General features: G+C 39.9%; 2 protein-coding genes and 4 non-coding genes across 6 annotated transcripts in view; 4 read left to right on the top strand and 2 right to left on the bottom strand.

Annotated features, from left to right (window-relative positions):
* Window positions 1-15,305, top strand: part of LOC149106579 (uncharacterized) — a 70,761-nt gene that overhangs the window by 9,414 nt on the left and 46,042 nt on the right. The gene's annotated exons all lie outside the window — the stretch shown is intronic.
* LOC149106598 (transmembrane prolyl 4-hydroxylase-like) lies at window positions 1,942-11,328 on the top strand. The gene is made up of 10 exons (XM_089298299.1): window positions 1,942-2,840; window positions 3,899-3,983; window positions 4,810-4,941; window positions 5,378-5,469; window positions 6,826-6,887; window positions 7,090-7,162; window positions 7,705-7,743; window positions 9,123-9,241; window positions 9,664-9,754; window positions 10,509-11,328. Exons 1-10 carry the CDS (start codon window positions 2,631-2,633, stop codon window positions 10,773-10,775), a joined length of 1,170 nt encoding a protein of 389 aa, XP_089154425.1. The 5' UTR covers window positions 1,942-2,630; the 3' UTR covers window positions 10,776-11,328.
* Trnae-cuc (transfer RNA glutamic acid (anticodon CUC)) lies at window positions 7,940-8,011 on the bottom strand. The gene has a single exon. It is a non-coding gene; the product is annotated as a tRNA-Glu (tRNA).
* Trnae-cuc (transfer RNA glutamic acid (anticodon CUC)) lies at window positions 9,894-9,965 on the top strand. The gene has a single exon. It is a non-coding gene; the product is annotated as a tRNA-Glu (tRNA).
* On the top strand, window positions 13,692-13,813 carry LOC149106597 (U5 spliceosomal RNA). The gene has a single exon (XR_016210052.1). It is a non-coding gene; the product is annotated as a U5 spliceosomal RNA (small nuclear RNA).
* On the bottom strand, window positions 15,193-15,264 carry Trnae-cuc (transfer RNA glutamic acid (anticodon CUC)). The gene has a single exon. It is a non-coding gene; the product is annotated as a tRNA-Glu (tRNA).

Below are 15,305 nucleotides of genomic sequence, written 5' to 3'. Positions count from 1 at the left end.
CGAAGCATGCCTGAACAACCATTCCAACAAGCAGCTCTGAAGCTGCCAAACAAAACAGCAGCGTAAAAGATGGCGACTGAAGTTCTCGTGTTTTGCAAATTACAAGCATGACGATGCCATTTTCCAGTATTGCGGTCAGCGCGAACAGTGTAGTAACAACACACGACAAGATGCTTGCTGTAACATCATGTCTCTGTTCCCAATAAACTTTAAGGAAAAAGCATTCGAAGTTTGTTGAGTTCATCTGGAAGCCAAAGTTCCGGATAACGACCGATACTGATTCACGATGTCCAGAGAAAAAGTGAAACTAATGTGATAAATAAAAGGGAAATCGCACTGGTTCATGCATTAAGTTTTAAATTGCGTGTTCATCTATTATAAATAAGTGTACTATGTCGGTAGAAAAGACAAATCGAGCCAATTTTAATTGTCAAAATTTAAGGCATCACTTTTCTATGGTGCTTATTGTGCTTTAGATATATTATTCGCTAGTAACAACAAAACACCCGATATTTGTTGTTATTCCTTTATTATTATTATTATTATTATTATTATTATTATTATTATTTATGTACGATCAAATCAAAATAGAGCTGAGGGTCGTAGAAGAACGTATGCAAAACTAACATGTTTATTTTAAAGATTATTTATGCCTTGTGAAGAAAAGCTTGCCCTGAAGCATATGGCCGGCCATTCAAGTGTTTTAAGCCGCGCATTTTGGAATTACATATGCCTGATATTAACACATACCTTCGAGTCCTTCGTTGATAAACATTTCTCTAAAAGCCAGCTGCACTGCAACATTCATTGCGATTGATCTGGCCATGTTAACCTCGCATCTGGCGAATTTTCTTTGGCTCTATATGTACCTTTTGTTTGTATTTTCACATGAATGCTCTCCGCTCACTTTTTATGGTTGAGTGACAATGATTGGCATGACTTGTAAATAGCCAATCAAAACCACTGCCAAAAAGCAATTCTCGCGGCGGGATCGCGTTGAGCGCAGGCGGGGTACGAAGCATCTTCCTTTCAATAAGCAAATATTGGATTTAAAAGGAAATGAAAAAGGGATTGTAATCTTTTTTCTTCGTCTTCTTCTTCTTCTTCTTCTTCTTCTTCTTCTTCTTCTTCTTCTTCTTCTTCTTCTTTTCATTTATTTCTGATCCATGGCCATTTCTGCTCAATACAACAAAGGACAAATTCAGAAGATGGAAAAAATTTTGAATTCAATTAAATGTACCCGCCCACTCATTTCTACATATACCTTATTTTAACTTACGTAAACTTCATTTAAAAAAAAAATGGAATTGGAAGCGGCAAATTTTGGCGAGCCTGCTTAAAGAAATTGAATTTCGCGATGCTTTTCAAATATTGATCCCAATCAACAAACAAATAGTCTCAGAATCATACCCACAGATAATTTATTTTAGTCTTTTTGGACAAACCCATTTTACAATGATATTGGACGAAATGAAATGCTGGCGTACTCGTTTCCGACGAAGCGCAACGTCTTACTTCAAAGGTAAACATTTACGTTATGAATTTTGTATTTCGTATAATTGCGAGGAATATATCGCTCGAGAGAAACAACGCGCAGTATAAAAACGCTACATAATTATCTAAGGTGACGTTGAGATATAAAGGGTTTTACGCCGGGGGATTTAACTTTGTGTCGTTAATTTTTGGCATAACCTTTTTTACAAGTGAATATATGAAAGATCATGATATATTTGAACTGCTGCCCAAAAAGATATGAAGACATGATTGATTGACAACTTAAGCAGCTGTGAAATTAAAGCTTGAAAAAAATTCCGGCTTGAACGGGATTCGAACCAGCCCATGACCTCTGCGATACCGGTGCAGTGCTCTGCCAAGTGAGCTATCAAGCCAACTGGGAGCTGGTCACTTTGTGAGTTCTTTAATAATATACCCGTAGATGATATTTGAACTGCGGAGAAAGATATGAGGACAAGATGGTCATCGCAGTTAAGTTCATAACTTTTTTTCGCGGGCCTTTAATTTCGTAATCGTTTTGCTATCGTGGAAATGGAAATAAGATAGGCAACAATCACAAAGATCAAACAAGTTTATCTTACTGTTACGTCGCTGCGTTCAATCTTTTTCCTAGAAGTCAACTACCAATATATCCATCTGCACTGTACTATCGGACACAACTGGGCTGCATAAAATGAGCAACACTGTTATTTCGGGGAAAAGACAGGAAGCAACGTTAACGGAAGATAAAATTTTCGGGAATCGTGTGATGGTAAAATCACCGGGACCGAGAGATACAAAAGATAATACTGAATAATAATAGAAAAAAAAAACAAACGGGAAAAGCCTCAAGAAATATTCTCTTCAGTTTAAAACCTGGTGCAAGAACTCAACACTCCTCTGACCCTCACATTTCTGGCAGTTTGATTTAACGCTGGGTATTTATTAAGAATGCGATTTCTCGAACTGCGGTTGCTGATCATAAATCAATAAAGCCACCATGAAAATGTTCACCGGCAGCAAAATTGCTAGACTCGATAAATAATTAATTCTGATCGCTGTAGAAGCTGTTTTTTCTTTCTTTCTTTTTTTTAATTATGGCTCTCACATAGAAAGTTGCTTCTTATGGAGTGAAAATGAGACTTCTAGATCTTACCTCACTCCTTTTCGTTTTGATTTTAAAGCCATGGAATTGTACCACTGGTCGTCACGGTAGTACTTCCAAGAAATTTATAGAGCCATGCTTTGATGGAGACGAAATTGAAAACACGTGCTCAGAGCCAAGCGATTCCTGCCACGAGAAGCTAGGAACGGAGTTTAAGCTCGTCCGTTTGGAGGGATTTAAGGTAAGATGTAACTGTCAAAACTAAATGTACAGCCGAAACTGGAACTGCGTTATCGACCAATTCCATTTAAACCGGCTACCGACTGTTCCTTCGGTGTAATTTTCAAATCGTTAGAAATTTGTAAACAATAGAAAGCGGCCGTTATTATTATTAGAAGCTTGCTGGTGGCTCAAGAGACTCAGTGGAGTTGTTATTTTCCCTTCTTTTATTTTGTATATTTTTCGTAGCTTGCGTAGTACGTCCGCCCCCTCCGCCTCTCTCCGATTTTTTTGAGCGGAAGAGGCGTATGTACACAGACTAACTTTTCACGGCATTTATTGATTTCAAACTTTTCTTTTTCAGGGTCTTACAACCACAATTACCCGCAAAAACCCGCGTAAAAAGAACACACAAAGAGTTGGACGAATACACTAGTTCTCTTAAGACTGGTTCTCACATCCCGCCGATCTGCCTGCAACGAAGTCGCCGGTTGCAACTGATAACGTTCGTTGATCTATCCCAGTGGGTCCGTCGGAGCGTCTGTGATGAATCGCCGATGTGCTCAAATTTGCACGAAGTGCAAACCGAATTGCGCAATTTTTAACCATTTTACCTTTAAATATGGATCGAATCTTCTTACTGAAGTACGTTGCGTCCGCGGATGATATAATGTTCACATAAAATATTTTCATCGCCGACAACCGCCGGCTTACCTGTGAAGTTGAATTCAGCTCAACTTCGCAGGCAAGCCGGCGATCAATGTCTGGGATAGATTGTGATTCGGCGTCACGGTGTCCCAAGCCCAGGTATGTCGGCGGCATATGAGAACCAGACGTAATGTTTCCTTTTTTATCGAAACAAGCTGACCGTTTTTGCGCAACATCGATTGACCTGAGCTGGCATTGAAACGTAATGAAAGCTTTTTCTATCTTCAACAATTCAGTCAATCTTGATCATTCATCTTGCTGTGGAAGGCGAACGTACGGCTTGTATGGGCTAAGATACTTAGTCATAATTAACACTATTTATTCAAAATAATTTATTACTTGCAGTATTTTTAATCTCAACGTTCTGCTCAGACAGGTCACGTGCAGTGGATGGAGGTCGGTGACGGAAAGAAGAAAGTCAAGCTCATAACACGAGCGATGAAACCTTTAATACTCGGTATGGCATGCATTTGTTTTATTTTTCATTGCTCTGTATGTCGTCTTTTATATTGTAGCATTGCTATGAACGTAGCTCTGCTGTTTTGGAAACGTCTTCATGTCAGCTATATGAATCTATCCAGCTTAAATCCATCGGAAACATTAGATACGGTGTTCATTTTAACCATGCACCCTCTACGAATCTACAGCAAAGTATTTGTTCTAGTCGACTAACGCTGAGTGGCATTACAACAAAGGTGCATCTCTTTTTTTCTGATTCTGAGTGCTTTGACGTTTTAACTAATATGGCTCGAACCAAATTAGCTGTTATTTGAAGCGTATATAAATGTAGTAGGAAAAATAAATCTAATAAGACTAGTCTTTTGATGATTTTGTTCAATTTTGGTATATTGAATAAATGGGAGTTAGTTCTTTCGAAATGATTCAGAATATTTGAACCAGCACCTCCCATAAGAGGGTCTCTTGACGACATGTGACATGACAAGTGTCATAGAGCGGAGAGTTGTCCGTAAAAGACAGGTTAAAAAAGAGGGGTTTGTGTGGCGACCACGACCAAGTGTCTGGCAACCTCATTTCCAGGGTCTCTCCTCTTCTGGCTGTCTCCTCTCTCTCTCCGGGAGGGTGGGAAGATAAGAGACCCTGGGAACGAGGTTGAAGGAACTCGATCATGTATCCGCGCAACGTTTCCGTTAACGGTGGTTCAACTGTCTTCGAGCTGCTGTGATCATGGGTTAGAGACTTTCTCATTCTATATTTGTCACTGTGGCACTTTGAATTCCGTTAGAAGTCTCCTTCATGCTTTTTTACTGTTACTTAAATTTAAGAAATTCCTGAGTTCTTATCAGATGAGGAGTGTGATCACATCATCTCACTAGCTAAAGAAAGCGGACTTCAAACAACTACGTCAGGTTTTTTCAACTACGAGGCAGACTTAGATGCGGTCTTGGCGATAGCCGGTGAGGATGCGTTAAAATTTTAACTTTTTTTGCACCTTGTCGTTTCCTTTGTTGATATTCCACTGAACTGATTAGTAATTGCATTCAGCTGAAAGACGTGCGATACAAGGGGTCTTTTCCAGTGCCGCTTCCTATTCAGTCATCACTGAAAGAGCGGGAAACCACTGGCGCTTTCCCTTAAGTCGTCACTGAAAGAGCGGGAAACAGGGAACACGGGATTTCCTGACTAAAATTACGATCGATTTCCAGTTTAAAATCAAGATCGAACAACAGACCATCATTTCCACCCAACTTCGCACAAACCCGCTGGAAGTGGAGCAAGAGGGCGAGGCGCTATTGCAAGTCAGTCAGTCAATTATTCATTCATTAGGTGACAGCAGGCTCCTGGTGACAGTCATGTTCAGTCCAAACAGTAACTAAGCAAAACTTTTTTCAGACAGAAATTGGACCCTCCCACAACAGACATCATTTGCTGGAAACTTTGACGCTTGGGATGACAATAGGGATGGCTTTATCAATGCTCAGGAGGTATCTTTTAACATGACAAGTAGGCGTGTTAAAGAGTTTTCAGTGAGAAATATCATCATTAAACTAAAAGATTACATGTTCCAGCTCTCATCAGATTGATTTCATCCTAGATACTAGTTCTGTGCACGTAGAGAACAGAACTGACCTTCTAGGCTTTTTGATGTATTTTGTTTGGAACATGAACAAAAAAGAAAAAAAAAACATACGGTTTCAACGTAACCGAGCACTATTTTTCACTATTTTCTTTTGACATGTGATCATGATCAAGTCCCAGCGAAATGGCTTTGAAATGTTAGCATGAGTGATCATCACGAAAAACAGTATTAATAATTTCAATTTTCATATATAATTCAAACAGGGCCGTAGCCAGAAAAAAAAACATTATTATATGGCTGTGTCTCACAAGGACTGGGAACTACCGAATTCCCGAATTTGATTGGCTGAAATCCATATTGACCACGGTCTAGATTTTCCCATCTAGACCGGCATCTGTAGACCGGTTTCATTTTGCGTTAAAAAAGTAGCAAACTAAAATACAAAAATGTTCAACATTTTCTTTTATTTTCTTCTCAATCATTTATGGAAGTGCCAAAAAGTCTGATGACAAAAAAAGAAGAAAAGAGGACGAGCAAATTTCGGCAGGTTTAAGTTAAGCTTATCGCCGTTCGCTAGCAAAATGTCAGCAAACCAGTTAGCTTAAACGAATTAAAGTTTTCTTCTTTCTCATATAATAAACATCTTATTAACCGAGCTAAGTCGGTCTGTATGGGAGAATCTTGACCTCGGTAGTGTGTACAGACCTCACTGCGTTCGGTCTGTACTCACGACCTCGGTCAAGGTTCTCCCATACAGACCGCCTGCTCCGTTAATAAGAGCTAAATAATGACTGAGGCAATATCCTTGGGTTAATTATCTTCCTTGGTATTAAGACTGTTTATGATGGCAAAAACAACAAAAACGACAAAAAAACAAAAACAAAAACAAAAAAAACAAAGAAAAAAACACTGACTGAGGCAGGTGCCTCTGTTTGCCTGTTACTAGCTACGGACCTGTCCAAATAGGCCACGTTCGGAATATCAACATTTTAACATGGCTCCGAGGCTTCCGGGTCAAAATTGTAAGCTTTTAAAGTTTCTTTTGTCCCTCAGTTCCCAAAAGAGACTTGAATAGAAAGGAACTAACACCAACTATACGAGTTTGTGCTGAAAGCCTCAGAGCCACGTTAGAATATTGATATATCGAACGTCGCCTATTGAAAACCCATGCCATAAACTTAATTTAAGATTTGACTTATCTTAAAAGTTAGGTCTAAACTGACCAAATAAACTTGCTGACGTCTTTTATTAATTGTGGAAGGTGAAGACGTTTGCTGGGAAACACAAGCAGCTCCATCTGGATGAGGATGATCTGCACGGCATGTAAGGCAAATGGATCAGTCTTTCCACTTTGTAATCAACTTCGTAACATTTCTGGATTTGTAATTAAGCGTTATTTTCCAAATTAATCGACCATTTTTTTCTTCTTTTTAATTTTGTTTTGAAAAATGTAGCCAGTAAGTATAAAGCGCATTAATGTTCCTAATATTATAAGAGATGTTTTCGTTTTCGGTCTACTTTGTAGGTTTGAACGCCTACAGGTTGATAATGAACTCACAAAAGGTAAGTACATATCACGGTCGATTGTATTAATTTTATAATGTATACTCAAACATCCCAATTGGGCTATAGAAAATAGGGGTATATCGATCTGATTAGCTAAGCAAACTTTCTCTTCTTTTCCTTTCTTTTTATGTCAACTGACTACCTGGCTGCCTGTAGGTGAATAGTTATCAGAAAAACAACTTTTATTTTCATTTCAGGAAGATTAACAATGCAGTCATTTAACAATTTGAATATTAAGAAGATTCTTCGGTACATGGATTTCTTGAAAAACAATAGTCCACGCCACAGATTCCGTTTTAGTCAACAGGCCTGGCTACCACAAGACAAAACCGCTGACCCTGTTTTGAGACGTCTCCACGAAAGGTTATTTCTCCCAAATAATAATAATAATAAATATAATAATAATAAAGTAACTAGAGCGCGATGTCCCGTAGATAAGCGCGGCTGCCATAATTTGCAACAACGTTTTTCCAGCTTGCAACTGACTGCGAGACAAGTTGCAGATCAGAAAATGCCGCATGTTATATTGCGACTTAAAACCAAACTGTTTTGTTTTACAGGATCATAAACCAAGCTGCCGAGAAAAATAGTTCAGGGTGGAGAACCAATGCAGGTCAAAGACTTAATTTAGTAATGCGCACGCACTTGCTATACACGTACCCGTAAATGTGATGTGTTGACTTCGGGCAAAGGACACGCAATGCCTTAATGCATAAATCTGCGAGAGAACAAATTATCGAAGCCATAATTTTCAGAGTAAAAGAAAATGAAGACGACAGTAGATGTTCATTTAAAAGTTTAGTAATCGCTTCCCACGCCGGGAATCGAACCCGGGCCGCGGCGGTGAGAGCGCCGAATCTTAACCACTAGACCACGTGGGATTGCTCGTTGGAGTTAACAATAATTTAAGATCCAGCTTGTTTAGAGCAGGATATTGCGATCCACGGGATAGGACGTGTTCACGGCAAAACATTAAAGAAAGGAGAAGAAAAAAAACATTTTCGGGAAACACTTTTTCATTTTCATCAAATTAGCTGATTTTTGGTTAATTTGTTTGTTGGGGGGTTTTGAGGGTTGTTACGGAAGCATGTCTCTCTTTAGTTGTAATTTGATTTAAATGTTTGCAATCTGTAGAATTTTTTTTTCACTGAATTTTCGGTGTCATCTGTCCAACTTCATCAGAGTGTAAAGTGGATGTTTCTTATAACGTAGCTTACATCTATTTTTCACTCTGATGCAGGTGCACAGATGCAACCAAAAATTCATTGAACAAAAACCTACAGATCAGATATATTTAGGTCGTATAATCAGTGTCCACCAATCGCAACAATCGAACTATCTTTAGTTGTACATAAGTTTAGGTAATTAAACCGTTAAAATTGATTTGGAAGGACCCTTCAAGAAAAGAAAAAAAGAGACCACGTGGGAATCCTATCTTAACCAGGTTTCCGCCTTAGAGCCAATCAACAGTTACGAAAATTTCAAATGTATGATTGACAGGTCTAGTTACTGAAAAAAAATTGACACATTTTGTAGGCACAAAACGGCTTTGATGCACTGGCAAGGCGCAAACATTATAAAAATGTTGCACTATAAAAGACTATTGACACGTATAATAAACACTCGACGTCTATGTTAAGTTCCCCTCGCCTTCGCCTCGGGGAACATTAAGGTCGAGGGAAAACAAAACTCACTGTTTGCCGTGGGCTAGTCATTAAGTGTTTTGTTATACCTCCCAACTCAAATATAGGAAAAACTGCGAAACAATTCTTTGCTTGAAGCCGGGAGGCATAACAAATTTGCCTCGGTTTCAAGGTGCACGACCTAATCACGTGCGAGTCGAAAATTTAAATCATTGTCTCCCTAGGGAATTAGTGAGTTTTGCTCCCCTTAGGTTGTCAGTGAGTTTTGACCCACGACACGTGACACGTTCTCCACCTATCGGAAAACGTATTTGAGTTGGGAGGTATAACAACGGACGATGTTTTCTAGGTTGTTAGGTACGAAAAGTTCGGCCATTTCCATGCTCACATGGATTCCACCATCAGAGACCCTAATGTTCCTTGCTGTCATCAGAATTATCTCAGAGCATCCGACTGCAGAGTCTGCAGGTTGGTTATTTATTAAAGCCATGCGTAGTCCCCATATTACAAAAGGCATAAATTACTGCAGTTACGGCACCAAAGACAAGGGACATGCTTCAGTAGTCATTTCTTTATGACTACTGAACCATTTTCAAACCGGGCACTGTCCAGTAGCATTTCGTGTTAATTTACTTCCAGACATAGTAGCAAAATTCGTCAGCTTTTACTAAAATATTGAAAAAGCTGTAAACAGTTTTAAAGTCAAAAACTACATCTTGAAGAGAAAAGAGAGTAGAAGTCTCCATAAAAGGGCAGTATGACCCATCACTTTTTGTCTCTTCAGACCTGTTTATGCTTTAACTTTCTCTATACATCTACCTTGATGCATTTGATAATGCTTTCGTCTGTTTAATGCTTTCATCTGTTTTCTTTTTCTATCTTTTTTTCAGATTTATTACGATCCTGTATTTCCTTAACGATGTAGAAGAAGGAGGGCAAACAGCCTTTTTGATGGCTGATAACACTACAATCACTCCAGAAGTAAGAAATTAACCCCAGTGAATTGTAATGAAGTGAACTTAGCTTGCAAGTTTGCACACCAGTTAAATTACTGAGTTACTGATCAATGCAAGACGAGATGACCGACCAGTAACCAAAAGTCTTACTACAAAAGTGCACATCCCTCGTGGTCTAGTGGCTAGGATTCGGCGCTCTCACCGCCGCGGCCCGGGTTCGATTCCCGGCGTGGGAATTTGCTTTTTTCTGCTTTTCCTTTGGTTCAAAACTTTAGTGAGTGGTAATTACGCAAAGAAGTTCACAGTAGTTGTTTAGTTGTCAAGATATTTACTGAGAAATGTTGGTTGGTGGCTTGGTCTAGAAACACACTGCTTCAATACAAGACAAAAAGTCAAAACCCCAGCTGCAGCAAACTATGAAAACTAAACAATAACAATACACACGGTCATTACATATCAGTTTTATGTCCTGCACTATTTAATGGAGGAAAAAAACCTGAAAATTCTTTCAACGGAAACTAATCATTTATTTGATTGGGAATAGAGCGTAACTACATGTAGTGTCAAGTCAGTTGAGAGTTGGCCAAGTTATAGTAAAACAAGTAGTTAAAATTTTGGCCCGATTATCAAATGTGATAAAAATCAACTTGAATGATAATCTTAAGACATCGTGTTGGTCCATTAAATTCTGATCCCCTCGGCGGTGTTCTAACCTGGCCAGTTTGATGTTCACTTAGAGAACATGACGAAGTCTTTTTATTACTTTACAATATTTTTAGGAAATTGAAAGAACGGATGAGATCAATCTGAGTATGAATTGCCGTTCGGCCGATCTTATTCTGCCACCAAAGAAAGGCACCTTCATCATGTGGTATAACAACTTCATTGACCCCGAGAGCGCTCTGCTTGGGTCCGTGGACCGTCGTACATTGCACGGCGGGTGTGACGTCATCAGAGGAGAGAAATGGATCGCTAACAATTGGCTGACGGCGCCTACCAAGCACTCAAGATACATTAAGAGCATGTTTGACACAGGATTCGATTGAAAATCTCAGTCCATTTGATTTACTAGTTAGTCTCCTCGTGATAACAAAACAATTGTAGAGTATGTGTTCCACAACATGCGTTGAGTTGTGCTTGAGCTTTGTTCTGTATTAGTAGTGCTTTTTAGACGGTTCTTAGTGCTATGATCACTGCATGAAAACTGTACGTAAGGGTTGTCCTCCACGCGTCTATAGTGAGCCAATATTCACTTGAAGTTGATAAAGGTAAACAGCCTTTCGTAAAGAAATTGTGAAGCTGACTTCTCGAGCTTTAACCTTTCTCGTGAGAGCAATGTCAGCGAACAGTTCAAGACACAAGCGAAATTAAAGACATGTGAAATGATAAACACTTGCCTATTTACCAGCGCGTATGGGCGCAATGCACAATAAATCGTAATGGCGTTATAATGCGTCTACGATTCCAAAACAACTCAGTCCGCCCTATTAGAAGAAACTATATCTTAGCCAATGTTGTGAATAAAGACGATGACTGCAAAACACTTTCCAAAACACTTTCCAAAACGCTTTCCAAAATAAAGTGAAGATAAATGCGAAACTGTTTGCCATAACACTGCGCCTGCGTACCTGTTTAAAGGGTGCCAGTTGTATGATGTTCGGATGGCCGAATCGACGTTTAGTACGTCTTAGTCTTCCTTGTCTTCTCGACTGTCGTGTTCTGTGGCTGAATCGACGTCTGGTCGTGCTACTATAGGTGTTCCAATAAAGCGTCCGTGTCTTGAGTCTACTCCTGTTGCCTTTTACTAAAGATTTCCGAGGATGAGGACAACTCGAATGAGTCTTTAGACTAATTTTCGTCGCCCTGCCTCTTGGCAGGGCTAATAACTTAACAGGTGAAGTGTATACGCGGTTATTGACCAACCTTTTTCGGTCAAGATGGCTGGATATTGGCCAAGTTCCTTAGCGTGTTTTTGGACTGAGACGGACGGTGAAAGAGGCCAATATCCCGCCATCTTGACCGAATAAGCTTGTTCAATAACGGATTTATTAGTATAAGACTTTCGAGGAAATTGTCCTTGCGGGACAGCAGGTCGTCCCGAGCGGGCATGATAGCGCCATCTTGCCCGCTCGGGGAGTCAATTATAGCGCTGGGTTTGGTTCATCTTGCCCGTTCACGGAGCTAGCCATATAATAAACGACGTTTCTCAGACCGCTTCCATTAGTTAGGGTTGACCTATCAGCACTATCAGCACGAGCATATTTTAAGGAAGTCTTACATACAGAACTACGTGTGTATTTGGGTTTACGTACGTTAAATGCAACATTCCTGTAACCATTGTTCAATCTTGTAACTCCTATCTATCTAGCCACCACCCTGAGTCACCTACCCCGCTGCTGCCTCCCTACCCCTCTCCCTACCCCCACCCCGTTGTTTATATGGCTAAGTTTGGCCCTCAAAAGACATCAATAACACTTTCAGATCACAAAATTAAATGCTTCAAGCATGATATTTTTCGTACGTTTGGCCGAAATGTTCTCATATTTTCAGGATTTGCAAAAAAAGAGATGATCTTTTCACATTTAGTTAGTCAACAATCAGCTAATGTTAGCGAATATCATTATTGTTTTTCCCGTTTTCTGTTAAAATTCAGGCTATGAAGTGCACAAGTAAGTAAGAGGACACCAATAGCCTTTGGCTATAAACATTGACTACCGAAGGTAAATGAAAGTCGTTTATTTACTGATCGAAAACAAGAAACGAAAACGAAAGGAAAATAGTTGAAAATAACGATTACATTCCCACGCCGGGAATGGAAACCGGGCCGCGGCGAAGAGAGCGCCGAATCCTAACCACTGGACTACGTGGGATGTTCTCTCGCAATTCCAGTATTTTGTAACATCAATTTTCCTAATTTGTTGAGCTGCGTGATTGCTGATCTGGCGGCAAAAAAAAACAACAAAAAAAAATTCCTTACCTTTTCTTAAAGCAACGATATGGGAAGTTCCTTGCTCCTCATTTTCCGAATTTGCTCCCCACTATCTCCGTTGCAAGCCGCTATTAACGATCTGAGAGAACACCCGTTTTAAATTGGTTACCCTCGATGCAAGGTGGTAACACGTTAAACATTAACGATGTATTGAAGACCATTGAACAAGAATAAAAGTAAGCCAAATTACCCTGTTCAAGTTACAGTTCCCCAAAAAGATATCTTAAACCTGTCACCCTACTTATGTCCTTACAGTAACCAAATCAAGGGTGCGTTCCTTTAGGGTGATCCGGATCCGAATCAGTGATCCAAGATCACTCGGATCATGGTGCATCAAAGGAACCGACGAATCCACTCTGGTCACGGATTCATCGGTTCCTTTGACGCACCATGATCCGAGTGATCTTGGATCCCTGATCCTGGTCCAGATCATCCCAAAGGGACGCACCCTAGATCTCTTTTGTCAACCTCAAGATCATATTTCAGAACACATGCCGCATCAAATCCCACTTTCCATACAAAATACACTTCAACCGCTCTCAGAAATCCAAAGTCATCTATAAAGCCGGTTTCTGGGGCTGTAATTAATGAATTATCTGACGTGGGCAAAACAAAACGAAGACTCCTTGACGGGAAAACGGAAAATTACAAGGCCCCTGCAAAAATTGACCATTGATCAGCCATTGCTGATCATGTGAAAACCACTGGTCACAACATAAAATGGGATCACTTTGACATTCTAGCGCCCGACAAAACTGACTTTCCATGATTGCAGAATTGAGGAGATTCTGTTCATTCAAGAGCTTAAGACTTCACTAAGATAATGACACTGTCAGTACTGAAAAGTTGTTGCTTTACTAGCTGTTACTCATGCTGAATACGCGCATGCGTATTTGTAGACTTCAGTGCATTTATGTCCCACACGCTGTGTAGCATCCTGTAAAACAAAACACCTAGTATCCAGAATCCACAGTAACTCTGGTTTTCCTTCAACACGCACAAATCTTTCGCCTTTTACTAAAGATTTCCGTGGAGGAGAACAACTCGAATGAGTCTATTGACCAATTTTTCGACGCTCTGCCTGTTGGCAGGGCTCATAATTTAACAGATAAAGTATACCACGTTTCTACCGCTTCAGTCAGTAATGGTTGACCTCGTAGTACCAGCATGAGGATATTTTAGGCAGTCTAACACAGGAACATTGAGTTTCTCGTGTAGAAGCCATCTTTATGATACGTGGACACGTAAACACGTAAACTCGCGGAAAGGGTTTTCGGCTGATTTTTTTTCTAATTCGGCTTCATTTTTCCGCGAAATGGACTCGATTCAACGTATTTTAATTAATCATTGTACCTTACAGAAACGTTTTGAACTCGTATGAAGTGAGGCGTCAAAACTGCTCCTCAATATTGGTGCCATTCCTATTTTATACGCCAAATATCTTTGCGTACTCCTCACTACATGTGCATTTGGGTTTACGCAATACAACATTCTTCTAACCATTTCTGGTAACTCATATCTACCTGGCCACTCCCGTTCCCTAACATGCTGCTGCTTTCCTACCCCTCTTCCTACCCCTACCCCCTTATTTACATGGTTAAATTTGGCTGTAAAAACACCAAAGTTGAGCATTCAGATCACTAAAATGAAACTTCATGGCACAATATATTCCGTAGGCTTTTGCAAACTGTCAGGATTTGCAAAGAGATGATATTTTCCCATTTATTTATTCAACATTAGTTCATATTAATAACTATATCCCATTTAATGAAAAAGAAAAAAAAGAGAAAAAGTCCCGTGCATACGGCGGCTGCGCCCGCAGTACGAGCGGCAGTCAAAACTGAGCTGTCCTACCGAAACGAGACGAAAATAGCCTTTTTCTTCACAACTAACAAAAACAAACACGATACTAAAGTTCTTTTGGCCTCTTCCAATAGTTAACTTGAGAATTCCGGGTTTAATTTCACGAGGTGCAGCATATTTTGTTCAAAATAACACAACTATTATCCTACCTGGCGACACTCGACGAACTCGGCGAGCGAGCGCGAGTTGCCATGCCGAACGCCGAACATCCATTTTTGGCGCCAAATTAGAAGCTTGGAGACACAAAATGTTTGATACTTTTTACTTTCACAATGTGATGTGGTATTTGGAATTGTAAATCTCTTTTTCTGAATATTTAAAGCCGTCTCTAGTGAGAAAAGTTACCTGATTTCGATGCCATTCCTGTTAACTTACATTGACGTCAGGACAGTGAAGTTTTTCCCACCCGTTGAACTCTGATTGATCAATTCAAATTTCAGGCGAGCTAGCCGTATGCAAGGTCTGGCCATAAGAACACAATTATTAAGTACGAGAAACCCCCTAGCCTTTGGCTATAAACACTGACCAAAGGTAGATAAAGGTTGTTTATCTATTTTTAAATTTTTTTTTCAGGAGTCAAATCAAAAACGAAAAGAAAAAAAGTATTTACATTTCCACGCCGGGAATCGAACCCGGGCCGCGGCGGTGAGAGCGCCGAATCCTAACCACTAGACCACGTGGGATGTTCACTAGGTTCCAGAATCAGTTATAGAAATAACATTGC

The sequence above is a fragment of the Orbicella faveolata genome, unplaced genomic scaffold, assembly GCF_042242905.1.
Source record: "Orbicella faveolata isolate gen_17 unplaced genomic scaffold, um_ofav_v1 contig_3, whole genome shotgun sequence".
NCBI lineage: Eukaryota > Metazoa > Cnidaria > Anthozoa > Scleractinia > Merulinidae > Orbicella > Orbicella faveolata.
The sequence above is the reverse complement of the archived record's forward strand: the minus strand, read 5'-3'. Positions and strand labels throughout refer to the sequence as shown.